The 15,848-nt window shown below is 41.9% G+C and overlaps 1 protein-coding gene across 12 annotated transcripts in view; it reads left to right on the plus strand.

Moving 5' to 3' along the window:
* FAT3 (FAT atypical cadherin 3) overlaps positions 1 to 13,007 on the plus strand; it is a 407,855-nt gene extending 394,848 nt beyond the window's left edge. For 6 of the 12 annotated variants that reach the window (XM_048294524.1, XM_048294523.1, XM_048294522.1 and 3 more), the window contains 3 exons: positions 3,176 to 3,235; positions 5,788 to 5,823; positions 6,438 to 13,007. In XM_048294524.1, the coding sequence (XP_048150481.1) occupies positions 3,176 to 3,235; positions 5,788 to 5,823; positions 6,438 to 7,057 (716 nt within the window). In that variant the 3' untranslated portion in view covers positions 7,058 to 13,007. Of the gene's footprint in view, positions 1 to 3,175; positions 3,236 to 5,331; positions 5,408 to 5,787; positions 5,824 to 6,437 lie in introns of all 12 variants that reach the window. The other 6 variants (XM_048294531.1, XM_048294532.1, XM_048294533.1 and 3 more) reach the window with 4 other exon arrangements.
* The last annotated feature ends 2,841 nt before the right edge of the window (positions 13,008 to 15,848 follow it).

The raw sequence follows: 15,848 nt of genomic DNA on the forward strand, positions 1-15,848 counted from the left end.
AAATGTAAGTTGACTAATAGGTCACAAGTGAAACTGTAGAATTTATATAATTTTCCGTTTTGGAAGAGCATGACTTTCCTATTTCACCAGTCAAATAAAAGGGATTTCTGTGCTATTTGCCAGTCTCAGTCATGGTCCCAACAAAATTCTGCTGGTGCTCAGCCTCAACAATGAGAGGATGAGCCTGTCCCCAGTGTCTTGGCTTCCTCCCTGGCAATCACAGCTCAGCAAACAATAGAGCACCATTAAATCCTTGTTTGGTGCATACTCAGTGCCTGCCTCTCATGTCCTGCGTCATTATCTCAGGAGGTGACATGGGCAGAGCCATACACAGCCCACAAAGAGGCCCACAAAGTCAGAGCAAACCTTTGTTCCTGTGGCCCATATATGTTGAGCGCTAGGTCTGAGAAAAGTCAAGATGTTTCTGCTGGGGAGGGATGGTGGATGTCAGGGAAGCCTTATTCAGACACACAGAAGACTAGCACAAAGAAATCATACTTGGTTTCCTCAGCCGCCAGTTAATGAACTGTCTGGAGACTCAGTTCCTCAGTCATGACATGCAGCTGTTCTCTAGGAACTCTGAAATGCTGGAAAAAGCACTGATAGCAGTACACTTGCAGTTCCTTTGGCTGAAGCATTACAATTATTTTTGTCAGGCTTCTCAATGCTTTTCTGCCCCTGAACAAAAAAAAAAAAAAAAACCCTTTAGCCTTTTTTTAGAATAAGTATTATTTTTAGGATATGTATTTACAATATAGCTACCTTTGGGATAATTACTCAAGTGGTCCTTTCTTGTACATTGTTACTTTTTATATCTCCCAAATTCTAATTAGACATTTCAAACTCCTGATCCTGTCTCCATTGAAATCAGTGACACAGTACCCACAGAAGCTGGATTGGACCTTCTGTGCCCACTCATTTTTTGTGAAAGCTGCATTTAAAATACGGCCTTTAGAGGTAACATTTCTAGTTTGGGGTTCAAACAAATCCCTATCTTCAGGGAGAAGGAGGGAAGAAACTTAAATCTTCTGAGTCATTTGCAGAGATCGATGCAAGACCATGTACTCTGGTTTGCAGCAGGGAAGGTTTGCAGTGAAAGAGCCTAAAAGGCAAAGTCAGGCATAAGTAAGTATATGCATACATGCCTGTCTTAAGGGCTAATGGATATGCGTCCTGAAGCCATAAATCCTTGCTCTTCTTGTCGTTTTAATTCTTTATACTTCACATACCTGCAAAGGTTAGAAGGTTGTCAGTGAAACCACAAGAAATGCAGTTCAGCATCCATGCTCTTTGGGGGAGATAGTACAGTGGCTCCTTCTTCAAACCCCTTCCTCCAAAGCCAAGAGCAATGCTGCTGGGTTCTCAAAAGGCTAGCAGAGGGGACAGGCTTGTGTCACACAGATGTACAAATGGCTGTGCTGACACTGACTTGTGAAGCTGGGTAGCAGCGTCTGACTGGGGAAACCTATCTTGCAGCAGTGGAGCACTGGGATGAATCCCGTTGAAGGTGCAGACAGCCCCATCCTCTTCAGTTTGTGTCAGGCAGGCAGCCTCCACTCACCCTCTCCCGGGCTCTTGGACCCTTCTTTTGCTGGGTCAATAGGGCTTGTCTGACCATGGAAACTCACATGGGGGAAGTTTTTGAAGCTACATTTTTTTTCCCCCACCTTATTTCTCCTTCACTAAAATTGCTCAGCCCCCCACTAGTCTTAGTATGAGTAGTTAGCAGTAATTTTTGTTGTCCAAAAGCAAAAATCTGAGCAATGCTGTATTTGAACATTGACTTGCACTCAGCTGTACGGGGTGGGGTTCCCTCCTTTCTGTGAATGTTCTCTGCACAGCTCCCACCAGAGCCAACCCTTAGTTGCAAGGAAAACTGTGCTGGCCCTGGTTTTTGACCTTCTGTTTTTCACTCTCAGTTTTTGTCCTCCAAGAGTTTCCAGCTGCCCTCCATCTTTTTTCCCAGCCATGCAGCACTAATTGCATGGAGTCCCTTATTTTTCTATAATGTTTATTATGCATTAGCCAGTACAAGTCTGCTTTGTATAGTTACCAATGCTGTTAGTGGCATTAATATGCTGATCGTAGACACAGAACATGGGTCCTTTGGTTTATCAAGGCTCTTTTTGCTAAGCCCTCACAAAAACTGAGGAAACTGGATGATATCCCTGTTCCCATGCCCAAAATTTAGCAAAGATGTGAAAATATTCAACGTATGTCTGCACTGTTAACACATTTCTTGTGACCTCTCAGTCTGTTGGCTGTGTGAAACAAAAAAAGTATGTTTTGCCCCACATTTCTGGTCCCCTTTTCAGCCTGCTCCAAAGCAAATGGTTTTCTCATAAGTAAAGACAAAGGAAGAGGGATGAATCCAGTGCCAACTCATCCAGAGCTTTCCCTTTGGTTTTGGTGGGTTTTACTTCATGTCCTCAGAGGCAGGGGCGTTAGGTGGTGCAAAATGCAGATCATCTAGAGGACCACACCTTATAGGCCTCTACATTAAACAACTGCACAGTCTGTATTAATTATTTTAAGGGAAAAGTATGTTTTCGTAGAACATCTGCAGAGAGCACACAAAGCATTTGTGAAACTCTTCTGTCAATCACAGGTCAAAATTTGAACCACAGCTACATGGATGTGCCCTCCTAATTATAGCTGTGCTGCTTAACCTCCCTGAGGTATTACATGGCATGGCACAGACAGTAAATAAGTAAAACATTCCTCTTAGGAAATAGATTGAGCTTAACACCGTTTCTGATGGTGTGATGGTCTAAAAGATAATGATCCTTGGAGCACATGGCACCATCTCTGGAGACCTCTAAGCAAGAATGAATTAGAAATTAGTGTCAGGTAGGCAAGATACTGCTTTGGTTAATTGAATCAGCTGACCAGTCTGCTTGAATTTATGAGGTGATACACATCATCCCATGTGCCTTTCTGGAAATGCTGGTTTGGAATTTATCACCACTCCAAAGATATATGGGATTATCTGAAATGAAATGTCCTGCAACCCACTGCATAAATCATGCATTGGTCAGCAGCCTTTTTTTTTTTTTTCAATGTCAGTTCTGTCTTTTGAGAGAATTTATTGTGGTAACATACGATGTGTGTTTTAAATACTAACCTGAAGCTGTCCTTCCCCTCCCTTTATTTTCTGCTTTCCTTCCCCTGCAAGCTTCCATAGTGACTGTCATACAGCTTGTCAACAATGTAGTTGACACTATAGAAAATGAAGGTATTTAAATTTTTTCTTTCTTGTTATACAACAATGCTTCCTATTTTCATTGTGAAACATTCCAGCAGAACCTCACTAATCTACACTGACCAGCAATCCTGTGGCAGGGATTGGGTTTTGCAGATCATCATGTTCACCAACAAACATGAAAATGCCAGAGGACTGTACCACAAAATATCTGTGTGAAACTGGAGGTGGTAGAAAAGGTGTCAAGCCTTCATCCTCTTCTGTTCAAGTCAATATTTCTGCTTGTTTATTCTCATTGTCTTCAGAGAAAATAATAGACTGATAAAATGGAGCCATATCATTGAGATCATCCTGGCTGCAGAGACTGGGACACAGAAGGTGACACAGGAAGTCTGTAAAGTATCTCATGCTGCAGCAGAACTGGGTTGTGTACTCCAGTGGTATCACATGGAGGTGCTTGGCTGGTGGCTGGTTTCCCCCAGGTACCCCTGCCAAACAGCAGATGTGTGGGCACAGCTCCATGGATGCTGTGACTCTCCCGTGGGGTTGATGTGCCCATGGAATAGAGCATGGCAATGTGCTCCAAGGAGCCAACACTCACCTCTTCCACTGACCTCCTGGGTAACCTCAGGCATATCATGTTATAAGTGAACCTGTAATGCGGGGATATCACAATTTTCTTTTTTCCATAAAGCACTGAGGAAATGTCGTGTTATCATAGATAAACATTACTTCTATTTATTTTACAGTATTTTTCCTACCCTTGGGCAAATGTCAACTCATCGTCAACTCAGGTTATCCACAAGTCAGAAATTTCCTCTGTCCTTAGCAAACTTGAGACAGAATTTGAGTACTTCAGTTAATCTAGTCTGCATAATGCTTAAAGATGATTAAGTAAATTATTTTTGTGAAACTACTGATTTTTTTCTTGAGCCAGTGTCACAGTAATTTTGAAAAACACTTTAACTCCTAGCTAGTGATACCTCTTCAGTATTTGTCCATAGCACATTTATTGATTTCCTGAAGTGTAAGAGTGCCATTCTTCTCACTATCAAAAAAAATTAACTAGCCAAGGTTAATTCAATAGAAAGTCGCACTCAAAAAAAAAAAAAAACAAAACCTTGAAAAGAAACCACAGGCACTGTAAATGACCTTGCCTTCCTAAGGGAAAGCTTAAGCAAACACACTGGGTTGTTATCATCCTTTACAGGTCAGAAAAAGCCTGTCTGGCAGCAGTTTCAAGAGCCTGTCACTGAAAATACTTTGCCCAATTCCCAGTTCCTTATATGAGACTTAGGATTCTTGCGTGCTCTGCAGCAGAGCTGATGGAAGTGGTGAATAATTAGCCACAATGGAGGTCTGGGCAGAATCACTGCCGCAGACTCACGGGAGGATGGGGCTCCTGCCCCAGGGACCTGCCTGGGGTTGTGCAAGTCAGCAAATTAGTGAGGTTCTCCTGAATCCTGATCCACACAACTCAGAGGAACCTGACTCATCTCGGGTGCAATGCTATCACGCTGACCCAAACACAGCAAAATCTACCGTACAAAGAGAGAAGTGCAGAAGAGAGGTTAGGGCCGGTTCAGACACTGCTGCTAAACCTGCAGTAGCCCCAGCCCTCCTCGCTCCAGGATGGCAGAGCAGGTGGAGAGCTCCTGCCTGGCTACTGAGCTAAGGAAGAAATCACCATCACCACGTGCACCATGTGGTGATGACCAAGGGCAAGTGTGGTCTTAGTAGGTGAAGGGCTGGAGAAGTCGTCTCTGCCCTCACCTGTGTCTGAGCCGCAGAGGTTATGAGCTGTGATGCCATAAAGGTCTCTTTCTGCTGCCAGACCTCCTCCAGCAATGTCATCCAGAGACTTTGCCTGATGACTTCTTGCATGAAGCCCAATAACATGCGGCTGAACAAGAGCATCTCCATCTAGAAAACGCTGCAGCTTATTCCCCGCTCTTGTCTCACATAAAACCTCTTTCCTTGCTCTCTCCCCCACCCCTGCACCCTCTCCATACTGGAATGCCTCCCTCCCCACCGGCTAGCATGGCAGTGCAGGTGGGAGGTGGGTATGGGGTTGCGGAGCATTGTAGCTGATAGCCCCATTAAATGGCTTTGTATTCTATTCTATTCAGGTTCTTATACCGTGCCCATCACCATGGTATCTGAGCCCAGGTGGGCCCAGATTTGTTTGAACCGGCCCTGAGAATGGTAGATTCTTATTTTTCTGTTTCAAAGTGAACAAGTGAGAGAAAAATGTACTTTGCAATTATAAACCATATAGATGGTGGATGGCCTTTTTCTGTGTTAAGAATTACAGCTCTAATGTAATTCCATATCTGTTCAGTGAGGGTAAATAATTAAGATATGATAGAAAAGGAAAATAATACACGACATAAACATTTCTTTATGTATGTCTGCATTTGACAGGCAAGCTTATCTTGTATGTTAAAATAAAGAACAATTAAAAATCCTACTGACACCGAGACAGCTGTACTTTAGAAATATGCATGCAGTTTTGTATTTTGTAATACAATGCTGGTGACAAGCTCCAAGTTACCAGTTTTTGCTTTTCACTTTGTGTCTGACAGTGTCTGTAATGGATCAAGGACAGAACTACAACAGAGGTGATTTTTCTGGGACACCTTCTGCCTGTCGGACTGGGCCGGGGTGGGCAGAGCACTGACTTGATCTATTTGGGTTTTTTTCTTTAACTGCATCACATGTACTCTTTTGTTTGAATTCTGTCGGGTTCAAAAGCTGCATGAGAATGGTCAGCCACTTTTTTTGTTTCAAAATTCAGTTTTCACTCAATCAGATTATTTGCTTGCACACTTTCTTTCTTGAAGTCATTAGAGGTGGAAGGGGAGATGAGATGAGATGCCATAAGCATGCTGACTGCATTTAAATATTTTTTTCAAATAACTATGAAATGCAGTAATTGAGACATTTTGATTTCTTAGACTCATAGTTTCTAATATAACCCAGTAGCATCTTAAAAAGCAAAATTTCTGAGAGTGGCAGTGTTTTGTTTCTTTGCTTGTTTGCATTAGCATCATCATGCAATTTATTGTCCTCCTCTACCCCTCTGGTCAGAGCATGGCTGACCTGTGTCTGTGGCCTGTGGCGCATGCTGTGATTTGAATGTGCTGTGAGGACTCGGGCGAGTGCATGCAGGACACCCTGCTCTCCTCCGTGGTCTCATCCTAACAGAGCACTGTGGTTCTCTTCCCTGCTGCAGCGTATCATTGGGATACCTCTGACTGGATGCCAAGTGCCCGCTTGTCCGACATCGAGGAGGTGCCCAATTTTGAGACGACAGATGGAGGCTCGGCTCATCACGGCAGTGCCAGAGAACTGGAAACAGATTACTACCTTGGTGGCTACGACATTGACAGCGACTACCCTCCCCCTCACGAAGAGGAGTTTTTGAGCCAGGACCAGTTACCACCTCCTCTTCCAGAGGATTACCCAGACCAATATGAAACCCTCCCTCCCTCGCAGCCAGTCTCAATGGCAAGTACTCTCAGCCCTGACTGCAGGAGACGGCCGCACTTTCACCCGAGCCAATACCTCCCTCCTCACCAGTTCCCCAATGAGACGGACGCCACAGGATCTCAAACTGGGAAAGAATTTAGTACTTTTGCTGTTGGCCCAAGCCAGAACACAGAAAATGTTAGTGCAGGTAAGATGCCCTTATCCTTGCACAACTCTCTAGACGCCTCCTCCTCTGACGTCTCAGCCGGCTGCGGCTTTGATGACTCCGAAGTAGCCATGAGTGACTTTGAAAGCGTGGAGGAACTCAACCTAGAAAATGTTCACATTCCATTTGTGGAGACCCAGCATCAGACACAAGTGTAAAGGAAGCTCCTCTCTTCTTCCTCTTCCTCTTCTTTTTTTAATTTTGTCATCTGGTCCAATTAATAGTATAAATATTGAGAAGAAATTTTGCTGAAGGTGTATCTATATATATTGGGCAAAGAAAAGTACAGTATAACCCATTATTAACTTGTTCAGAAATGATACTGTATGTGCAGACACGAAGAGACCAATTGTGTTAAGTATTATACATCACAAAATTGTTATAGACAATCTGGAGAGTGTGTACCTTCTATTTATTACCAAGAGTAAAACTCAGCTTTTGAGGCGGGGGGAAAAATAACTGCTAAATAATTTCTTTCTCTCTCACAAAGTCGGGTTGTTTTGGGGGGTTTTTTGGCATTCTGTTATTAAAAGTGTTACAGTGTTATGATCTCCCCACAGTATTAAGGAACTGGTATGTATCATTCTAGGATGCACTGTTGCATGAAATTTTATGTCAGCAAAGAGTGAAAGCACTTGATTGCAGGGGCTGCTGCATGCAACACATCAGATGGCTAAAAAAAGCAACATTTACAAATAGACCTATCAAAGACAAGTGATCAGTTACTTGTCCATAAATATTTATCTATACTTTGTTTATTACGTAGCATTTCATTCTACTTTGTGCAGAGCAAGACACATACATGCAGTTTATATTTGCTCCAAATTGGCTTACTTTGGTTGTCATTTTTAAAGCCTGATGTCAGGTGCATGTGCATAGCTTCACCCATGAGGTCTTCCCAAAATGTCAGAGTTTGGCTCAGGAGTGGCCTGGTGTTGCCCCATTGGTGTATGCACACCCTCATTTGACATGTATGCAACGTGAACATGGATCTGAAAACATGGGGTAACCGACACAACTGATCGATTTTTGGAAATTTCTTGCTTGGGTAATCAGCTCTTTAACAGCAGTCCTCATGCTGCAGTTACTGCAGTAAAATTAGTTGCAATTAAGTTACATATGAGGCTGCTGTAACCTCATGTCGTTAGTATAACATCTTTTGGCAAATGTCCATCCCTGGAGTTCACGGGTTGAGTTCTCAGGTTCTGTAGACTGACTCAGTCAGTGGAGCTGCATGCATGGACTGTGGCCAAAGGTCTGTCCCTAGATTTTCCACTGGGTGCATCATTTTGTAGGATTTGAGGACATCCAAAGGTAGTTTGCCGACTTCAGAATATTGTTGTGGTATGAAGAAAACCACGGCATCTGTATGTTTTTATGCTTCCCTCAGCCTGATTGGAGTAAATGGCCATTGACACTGATTTGGCCTGAGCAGTCAAATGCAATCTGGAAATATGGGGTTTTCACTCAATGTATGAAAGCAGAATATACACACCTGTTTCTCAGTGCTCTGAAGATGTTTTTACCACTGCATTTTACAGTGTCTTTGTAACTTACCAGTGAATGTGAGTCTACACGCCTGCATTACTGCTGGGTTGTCATCCATTCCTTCCATGGCATAATTCTGTCATTCTGAGAAGCTATTGAATACCTAAATCGTTGTGATACATGAACAGATTCATTAGCAGGTTTTCTGTGCTGCTTTCCACATCCTGTCCCTTGGTCAATCACCTTAACTGGATAGTTTCAGCAGTTGTATGCCAGGGCATGTTCTTGACTGACATGAGTTTCACACAAAATTAAATTGTGGGCCATTTCTTGACATACAGAAAGGGTTTATTCAGAAATTTTCCCCAACACAAGGAAATTATTAATAGAATGTAATTTAAATAACTGCAGTTTGTAACACTTTTAATAAAACAGGATTTCTAGAATTCTTGGAGTAGGTACAGTGTGTTGCTGCTCCCCTCCAATAGCTCATATAGCTGTGAAAGATAGGTGTGGATATTTTCTTTGGGATGATACAGCAATTCTTCATTAGAAAACAGCTCATTATGCAGATGTATGAATAAAATGAGTGAACTTCTAGAAAGAATGTACTGCACATACAAATATTATCAAGTACTTGTCTGCAAATAGGTCCTGTCCATTGAATTTATGAATGTCACTTGGTCTTCTCTAAGTAAACATGCTTCTGTAACAGTGATATATTCTGAATGTGCTCATGGTGCGTTTCAAACCCTTTCCCCTGATATTACTCCTGTGTTTTTAAGAAGAAAAAAATATGGAAATTTGTATTGTGATTGCAAGGAACTGAGGGATTTGCCAGAAGGCCATAAAATGGTTTGGCAAGCCTAGAGTTACGGAAAGAAGATAACTCATATTGTTCATGAAGTCTATGTTACAGGAAAGGAAATGCAATTAGATTGATGTCTCTTCAAGAGTTAGGAGCATCAGAGTTGGCAAAGCAATTCTGCAAATTTAACCGCACTTTTAAAGCTTGTATGACCTTCTGAGAATGTGATGCTCTCTTAGCATTGGGCTGCAGTTTACATGAGGTTTGCTCCTACTCAGTTTTGGTTTGAGACATTTTTATCCATTGTGCAATTAATTCTGTTTGAGCCCCCAGCTAGTTATTAGGTGTACTTGTCACCTGTCTTCAGTAGTGAAAGTTCTTGCGTTAGCCTGAGACACCAATATCAAACCTTTACTGGGACATATCAAAAGTGTCACAAGGGACAGCATGATGGGAGCCTAGTGATTGCCATACAAAAAAAAAAATCAATGTTTCTTACCAAGCTTGTTGCCTCAGTAATATATTGTTGGTAGTGAGTTTTACTAGTAAAATATGCATAAATACAATGTATAGTACTTTTTCTGTTTGATGTTGTTGCCATTTCATTTCACGGAACACCTACTTATTAAAGTGCTGTTGGGAAGGTGCCAAGGATCACCCGTTCAGCCTTCTCTGTCCTGTTCATCATTTCTATACCTCAATATCTCCTCCCCTCCAAATCCATCTTCAGATTCCCCTCTGTGAATATTGGTACTTCTGTGGCCTTTCTGGTTTTGTTCAGGCTCTTTTTGATAATTATAAGACCCAAATGCAGATCTAAAGGTGAAATACCTCTTAGGGAGTGATTCTCATGTTATCATCTCTTGTTAAACCAAGCCATTTTATTTTCCTTTTAATTACTACTCCACACAAACAAGTCACAAGCTTCTAATCTGGAACATAAAAACACATTCATAACATAATGTAAGAGTTACTGTTCATATTAGTACTTCCAATATATATTTCCTTTTTCTGCCATATGATGATTTTTGTATCACTGCTGCTGTCATTCCCAGGTCCCTGGTTCTTCAAGAGCTACCCCTCACATCTCTGCTTATCCTGTGTGTTTGTATTTCAAACTATATCCCTGCAGATGGCTCCACTACACGGTGTTTTCTCTCAGAATCATCTGTAGCAGATGATCTCATAGGCTTAATGAAGTCCTTTTGAGTATCACTGGCTTATAACTTAGGATCAAGAAAGTTTTTGCTTTTTGGAAAGAAGCAGCAAAAGAAAAAGCAACTTGTTAAAATACAAATACACATTTATATCAGAAATCACAAACTTTGCCGGGAGTGTATGAGACTAAGTAAAAGGGTGCTTGTTCTCTGCATTTTGATCAAGTTGAGAATGCCATGCACAGTGCCAGCCTTTTTAATAACTCTGGCAATGGAAAGAGCCTTACTGTGACTACAACATGATTTTTGCTGCCAATACCACATTAAGTGGCCTTGTGCAAAAGAAAAAATTAGGCTTACGTACCTTTCTTAAGTATGTTAATTATTTTGCCTTTGTATTATAAACATTCAAAAAAAAAAAAAAGAAGGGCAACCCCCCCCCCCCCACAAAACTATAGATACTGGATGTAGTTGCTGTCCTTGACCAGTATCTTAAAGCTGAGTAAAGGGCTAAATGTGACACCGTGGAGCTGCAGAAACGTTTCCTTCCCATGGGACAAAATGGACAACCCCACTAGAAGACCACCATAAAGTTGCCTTCCTCTTGGACCCTCCTATAGGATACAGCATATGAAGGCAACCAGGAGGACTTTGGAACACAGAGATTCACTACAGAATTGTGATTTCCTGTCAATCAAGCTCTTTTCCTTAAGCTCAGTGATGTCTTTGATCCTGAACTATGCCATGGGTTTCTTTAACCTATAGTTCCAGTAAACAGCTGGAAGGAGTCAAAGGCTTTTCACTGCCACTGTTTTCCTGAATCTGAAAGTTGTGTGCTCCATCTGTCAAGCAGGCTCTCCCCCTCTGCATGTCCCACTAAGAATGTAAATTTTGGTCTTTGGAATTTTTTCTCATGTTTTATAAATTCTCTAGTGTAGTCTGAAGTAGTGAGAGCCTTGATGTATCAGTACCCTCTAGTCAGAAAAACAGTGCAGCTGCAGCGCAGTGAATACAAGCATATCACGAAATGCTGATCAATGGGGAGGCAGCAGCCTGTTGTCTCTGTGAGCCAGGCAGCAGAGAAATTTTGAGAATATGACATAAAAGTTGTTCCGCTTGTCTCCAATAAATTCCATCATAAAGAAAAATGTGGGCTGGACAGGACAAATGGCTAAGAACCCACTTTACTCCTCATCTAGCTCCTGCTTGAAAAAGCTAAATGGATGCTATAGTAAGTATATCCTTACAGTGAATAGTAACTGCATTAATGGGAGTTTTAGGTGCCCTGGACCAGTTCTGCTAAGCTTCATTTGAAAAGGAAACATCCTAATAATGGAGGAGGCCAGCTCTTCAGAACCAGTATGAAAGTACATCTGTGCTTTGTAGATAATGTTTGGAGCTATTCACTCAGTAATAATGGGCATTTCATTGGTTTCCAACAAGAGAATTACATCTTCAGCTTCATTCCCCGACGGTTTACCATCATTTACCATGCGGTAAAAACTGTGCTTTTTGCCTGTTTGCATCTCTGTTCCTCTCAATACACCAAACTGTGATTTGAGCCTTAGAAATTTAGGCCACTGCCCATTACCCATGGTTTTTAGCCTGTGTTTCATGGCATTTAACATCTCCATTATCAGAAGGGCCATTCAGTTAGTAAATTAGCTGCATCATCCAAGGGATGGGCGGATGGGGAGGAAATGAAACTAAATTCATTTCGTTATGTAATAATGAAAAGCAATAATTGCAAATATGTCGTATTACACAAAGGCCATAAGGAATCTTTACCAGTGTTAAGAGTGCACTTGAACTGTATTATGGAAAGAGATTGGAGCCCTCAGAACTGTAGCATTCTTTTGTCATAGGAATACCTGAAACGCTATTAATCAGCAATGCAATGAGCCCATACTGCCGCTTTTCAGGAGATGACAAAGATGTTTAGGAGTGAAAGCAGTTCTCTTTAAAGCACTGTATTGGAAAAGATTGTCTTGTAAATTTTACCTGTCTCAAGCAGGCTGGTTTGTAAAAGATGTATGTTTTGGTGTTTAAAAAGAAGTTTATAAAATAATGTATATAATGGTTTCAAATTACCAGGCTTTTGTAGATATTTGATGCCAATCAGGTTGCTTTAATTTCTTTTGTTTATTTGTTTGTTTGTTTGATATAATTCTGAAGAGTCATCAAAGTTGGTTTAAACTTCTAAGATAACAGAAAAAAAACCAAAAACATTTTAGATCTGAAAACTTTTTAATCATTTCAAAATGTACTGTAACTTTCTTTTGGGTTCAGCTCTTTTTGTTTAACTTCTTTCTGGTTTTAAGATTTTTTTATTGACTTTTTTAAATGAATATGTTTTGCACAAAAAACCTAGAGATATGATTTTTATTCCATTTCAAGTAGGTATTAAGAAATGTCATTTTTCCAATGACAACAAATTCAACCTTATGCAAAAGGGAAGGTTTATCACTTTGAGTGGGTATAGTTCTTCATCTGAAAACTAATTGTTCCTTCATAATTGCTGTTGGCAGTATTGTCTTGTGTTCTTTTGCTATAAAAACAAAACAACAAAAAAAAGTGTACAGGTTTGTAACTGCCAAAATTTGCTAAAGTTGATGGTTAAAACAAGTTTTCCAAGTAAACAAAAAGAAAAGCCCAGCTGTGTTGACTGCTTCTTGATTTTTCTCCTACTTTCAAAGGAGGGAACAAGATAAGATAGACCAGTTCTTCAAGGAATGTAGGATTTCATTGCTTCTCTGTGTTGCAGAAAATACTACTTTTTTGGAGTCTTTTAAATTAATTTCATTATTACATGGAAATTCCTCCATAGAGGCCCCTACCTGCACTGCAGAGCACACTTGCCAAGAGTTGTTCAGCTGATGTGTGTAAGCTAAGGCAGTTCCCTAATTAAATCCACATCCTCAAAGAATGCAAAAGGCATCATCGCATTGTGTAGCCATCTAAACAGTGAGCTCCATCAACTGAGACAATTTCAGGGGACAATCCAGCTGTCCTGTGCTCGTTGCTTAGTGGGAATACAAGGAGTGGGTGTGTAAAGCAGCACCCCACTCCACAATGTGCCTGTCATGGGCATCTCTGTGCTCCAGCATCATGGCACTGGCAGGTGGAACCAGCTGGGAGAAGGTCAAGTTTATGTGTTAGCACTGCCCCTTGGAAAGAGATGTCATTGTGCTGGGCATGATACTCCGTCTGGCTGGGGGTTGCATTCAGGGATACCCCATTTATTCCTTCTTCATCACACCTGTCCAGCTCCACAGCCTAAGCTGCCTTGGACTGGACTGAAGTATGGCTTCAGAAGCTCAGTGTAGGAAGAAGGGGAGATGGTCCTTCCTGAGCTTTTTGAACACCCTGCCATGCCACAGCCAAGAGCGCCCCTCATGCTGCTGGGGAGGAGGGATGCTGCCTGCAGTGTGTGCTCCATTAGAGCTAGGACTCAGAGTAGTGTTTCAGTCACCCCTAGTGAGCACACAAATACCCCTTTCTCAGCAATCTTCAAAACAGAAGTTTAAGCTATGGAAAGGAAAAATACCGAATCAACATTGGAAGTGTCTCTTCCCTCAAGAATACCCTTTTCTTTTTTTCCTAGCATGGAAGACTACCTTATTTTAGCCAGTTTCCTATTTAATTTTCTATTTCTATTTCTACTTGTAGAGGAGCTCTTTTTTTCTTTTCCACCATTACCAAGAGATCTTGACACAATCTCAGGGAAATACTTGTGGCAGCAGAAGTAGCCTGGCAGTTCAGCGAGGCTCACTGTCATAGTGAGATGGAGCAGAGCATTATAAGAGAAAGTGAGTATAGTTTAGAGAACATCCACGACTACATGATGTAAAATTCTTGCTTCAGTTTAATGTTCAAAGCTAGACATACGAAATGACATCAGTATTTCTATTAGGATGGAAAAGATGAGAACTGAGATGGCAAACAGGTCAAAATGCACCTAAGTGTTATGTCAAAAATAGAACTAGCACCACTGATTGTCCCCTTAACATCAACCAAAAATAAGTTATTTCTTCCTTCCATGTGGTTTGGTAGCAGGTTTTGTAAACATACAGCGTACCCAATCCGTCACAGTGGAACCCCTCCCCTTGTTAACACTGCAGTGCTGCTGGTGCATGAAGTCACACAGCACCAGAAGCCTTTATGGTCTAAAAACTAAAGGGGGAACGCCTCATGAGAAAGTATGAAAAGGAGCAGACACTAAAATGACAGCTCTAGTGATTTCAATGGACCTGAGGTTTTTCACACAGAACGTTTTCCTTTATTTGCACAGAAAAACCTGTAGTGCAAAACGTGAAAATCAGAGATAGGTGTCGGGCTGTGGCATTTACAGCTTTTCAGAAAAACTTGAAGGGCTTTTGTAGTATTGTAGGAGTCAGTCAGGTGGACATGAAGGAGACAGTCCTTCCTATCTGAGCACTTACTAAGCATCTTCATTTTCAGATCAAAGACAGACTTTTCCCTGCTGGTAAAACCTTTCCTGCTTGCAGTTTTTGTTCTCCCTCCCCCCACCCTGTCATGCAATGGGGGACAAAACATCAGTGCAATGACTGTGACTTCCTCTAATGTTCAAAGAAAGCAATTTAGAAACCCCCTACCTCTTCTCAGCCAGCAGTCACAGGCACAAAGAAGAAAGCATTTTCCAGAAGGCACGTCAGCCTGTTGCAGGAAGGACTCCTGGCTGTGGAGAGAAATGCGTGGTTTCATAGGAGAACAGGCAAGGAAATTGTAACAGCAGGTGAATGTCAAGTTCTTCCTCTCTTAATTTAACTTCTTCAGATGTATGTTCTCCCCAGCGGTACCGAGGGTCTTTCTGTGCATATATTTAGCTCATATACCCACTTAAACTTGCTTTTTCTAGGCTTCCAGAGACTACTTAAATTTCTTCCTTCCAGCACCTGAAACCATGCCCCTGGTTCTGGTGTGGAGGAGATGTTATCCACTAGGGCTCCTTATGGGACTTAATGAGCCAGACACCTAAAGATGTGGTGACCAGCCGTGGCAGGGAAACCCTACAGTGTCCCTTAGGCCACTGCCACAGAAGAAACTTACTGTCAGAGTGTTGAAGCATTTGCACAGGTTGCCCGGAGAAGCTGTGGCTGCCCCATCCCTGGAAATGTCCAAGCCCAGACTGGACGGTGCTTGGAGCAACCTGGGATAGTGGAAGGTGTCCCTGCCCATGACAGAGGGTTGGAACTAGATGATATTTAAGGTCCCTCCGGCCCAAACCATTCTATGATTCTGTGATTCCGTGTTTGTTTATCAGGGAGGTATGGCCAGGGATGATCAAGTGCAAGCCAGTTAAGGGAGTCTTTATTCACAAGCATGTGAGTTGTAAGTCTGCCACTGTTTTCATGTGACTTCTAGCTTCCAGTACCTTTGGAATAATGTTCTGCAGCACACATAACCTGAGCTTCCAGGAGCCATTGGATAGCCACCGGCACCTGCCGCAGGAGATGGGCGTTAAAAGCCAGGGTG

This window comes from Corvus hawaiiensis, chromosome 2, assembly GCF_020740725.1.
Source record: "Corvus hawaiiensis isolate bCorHaw1 chromosome 2, bCorHaw1.pri.cur, whole genome shotgun sequence".
Classification (NCBI taxonomy): Eukaryota; Metazoa; Chordata; class Aves; order Passeriformes; family Corvidae; genus Corvus; species Corvus hawaiiensis.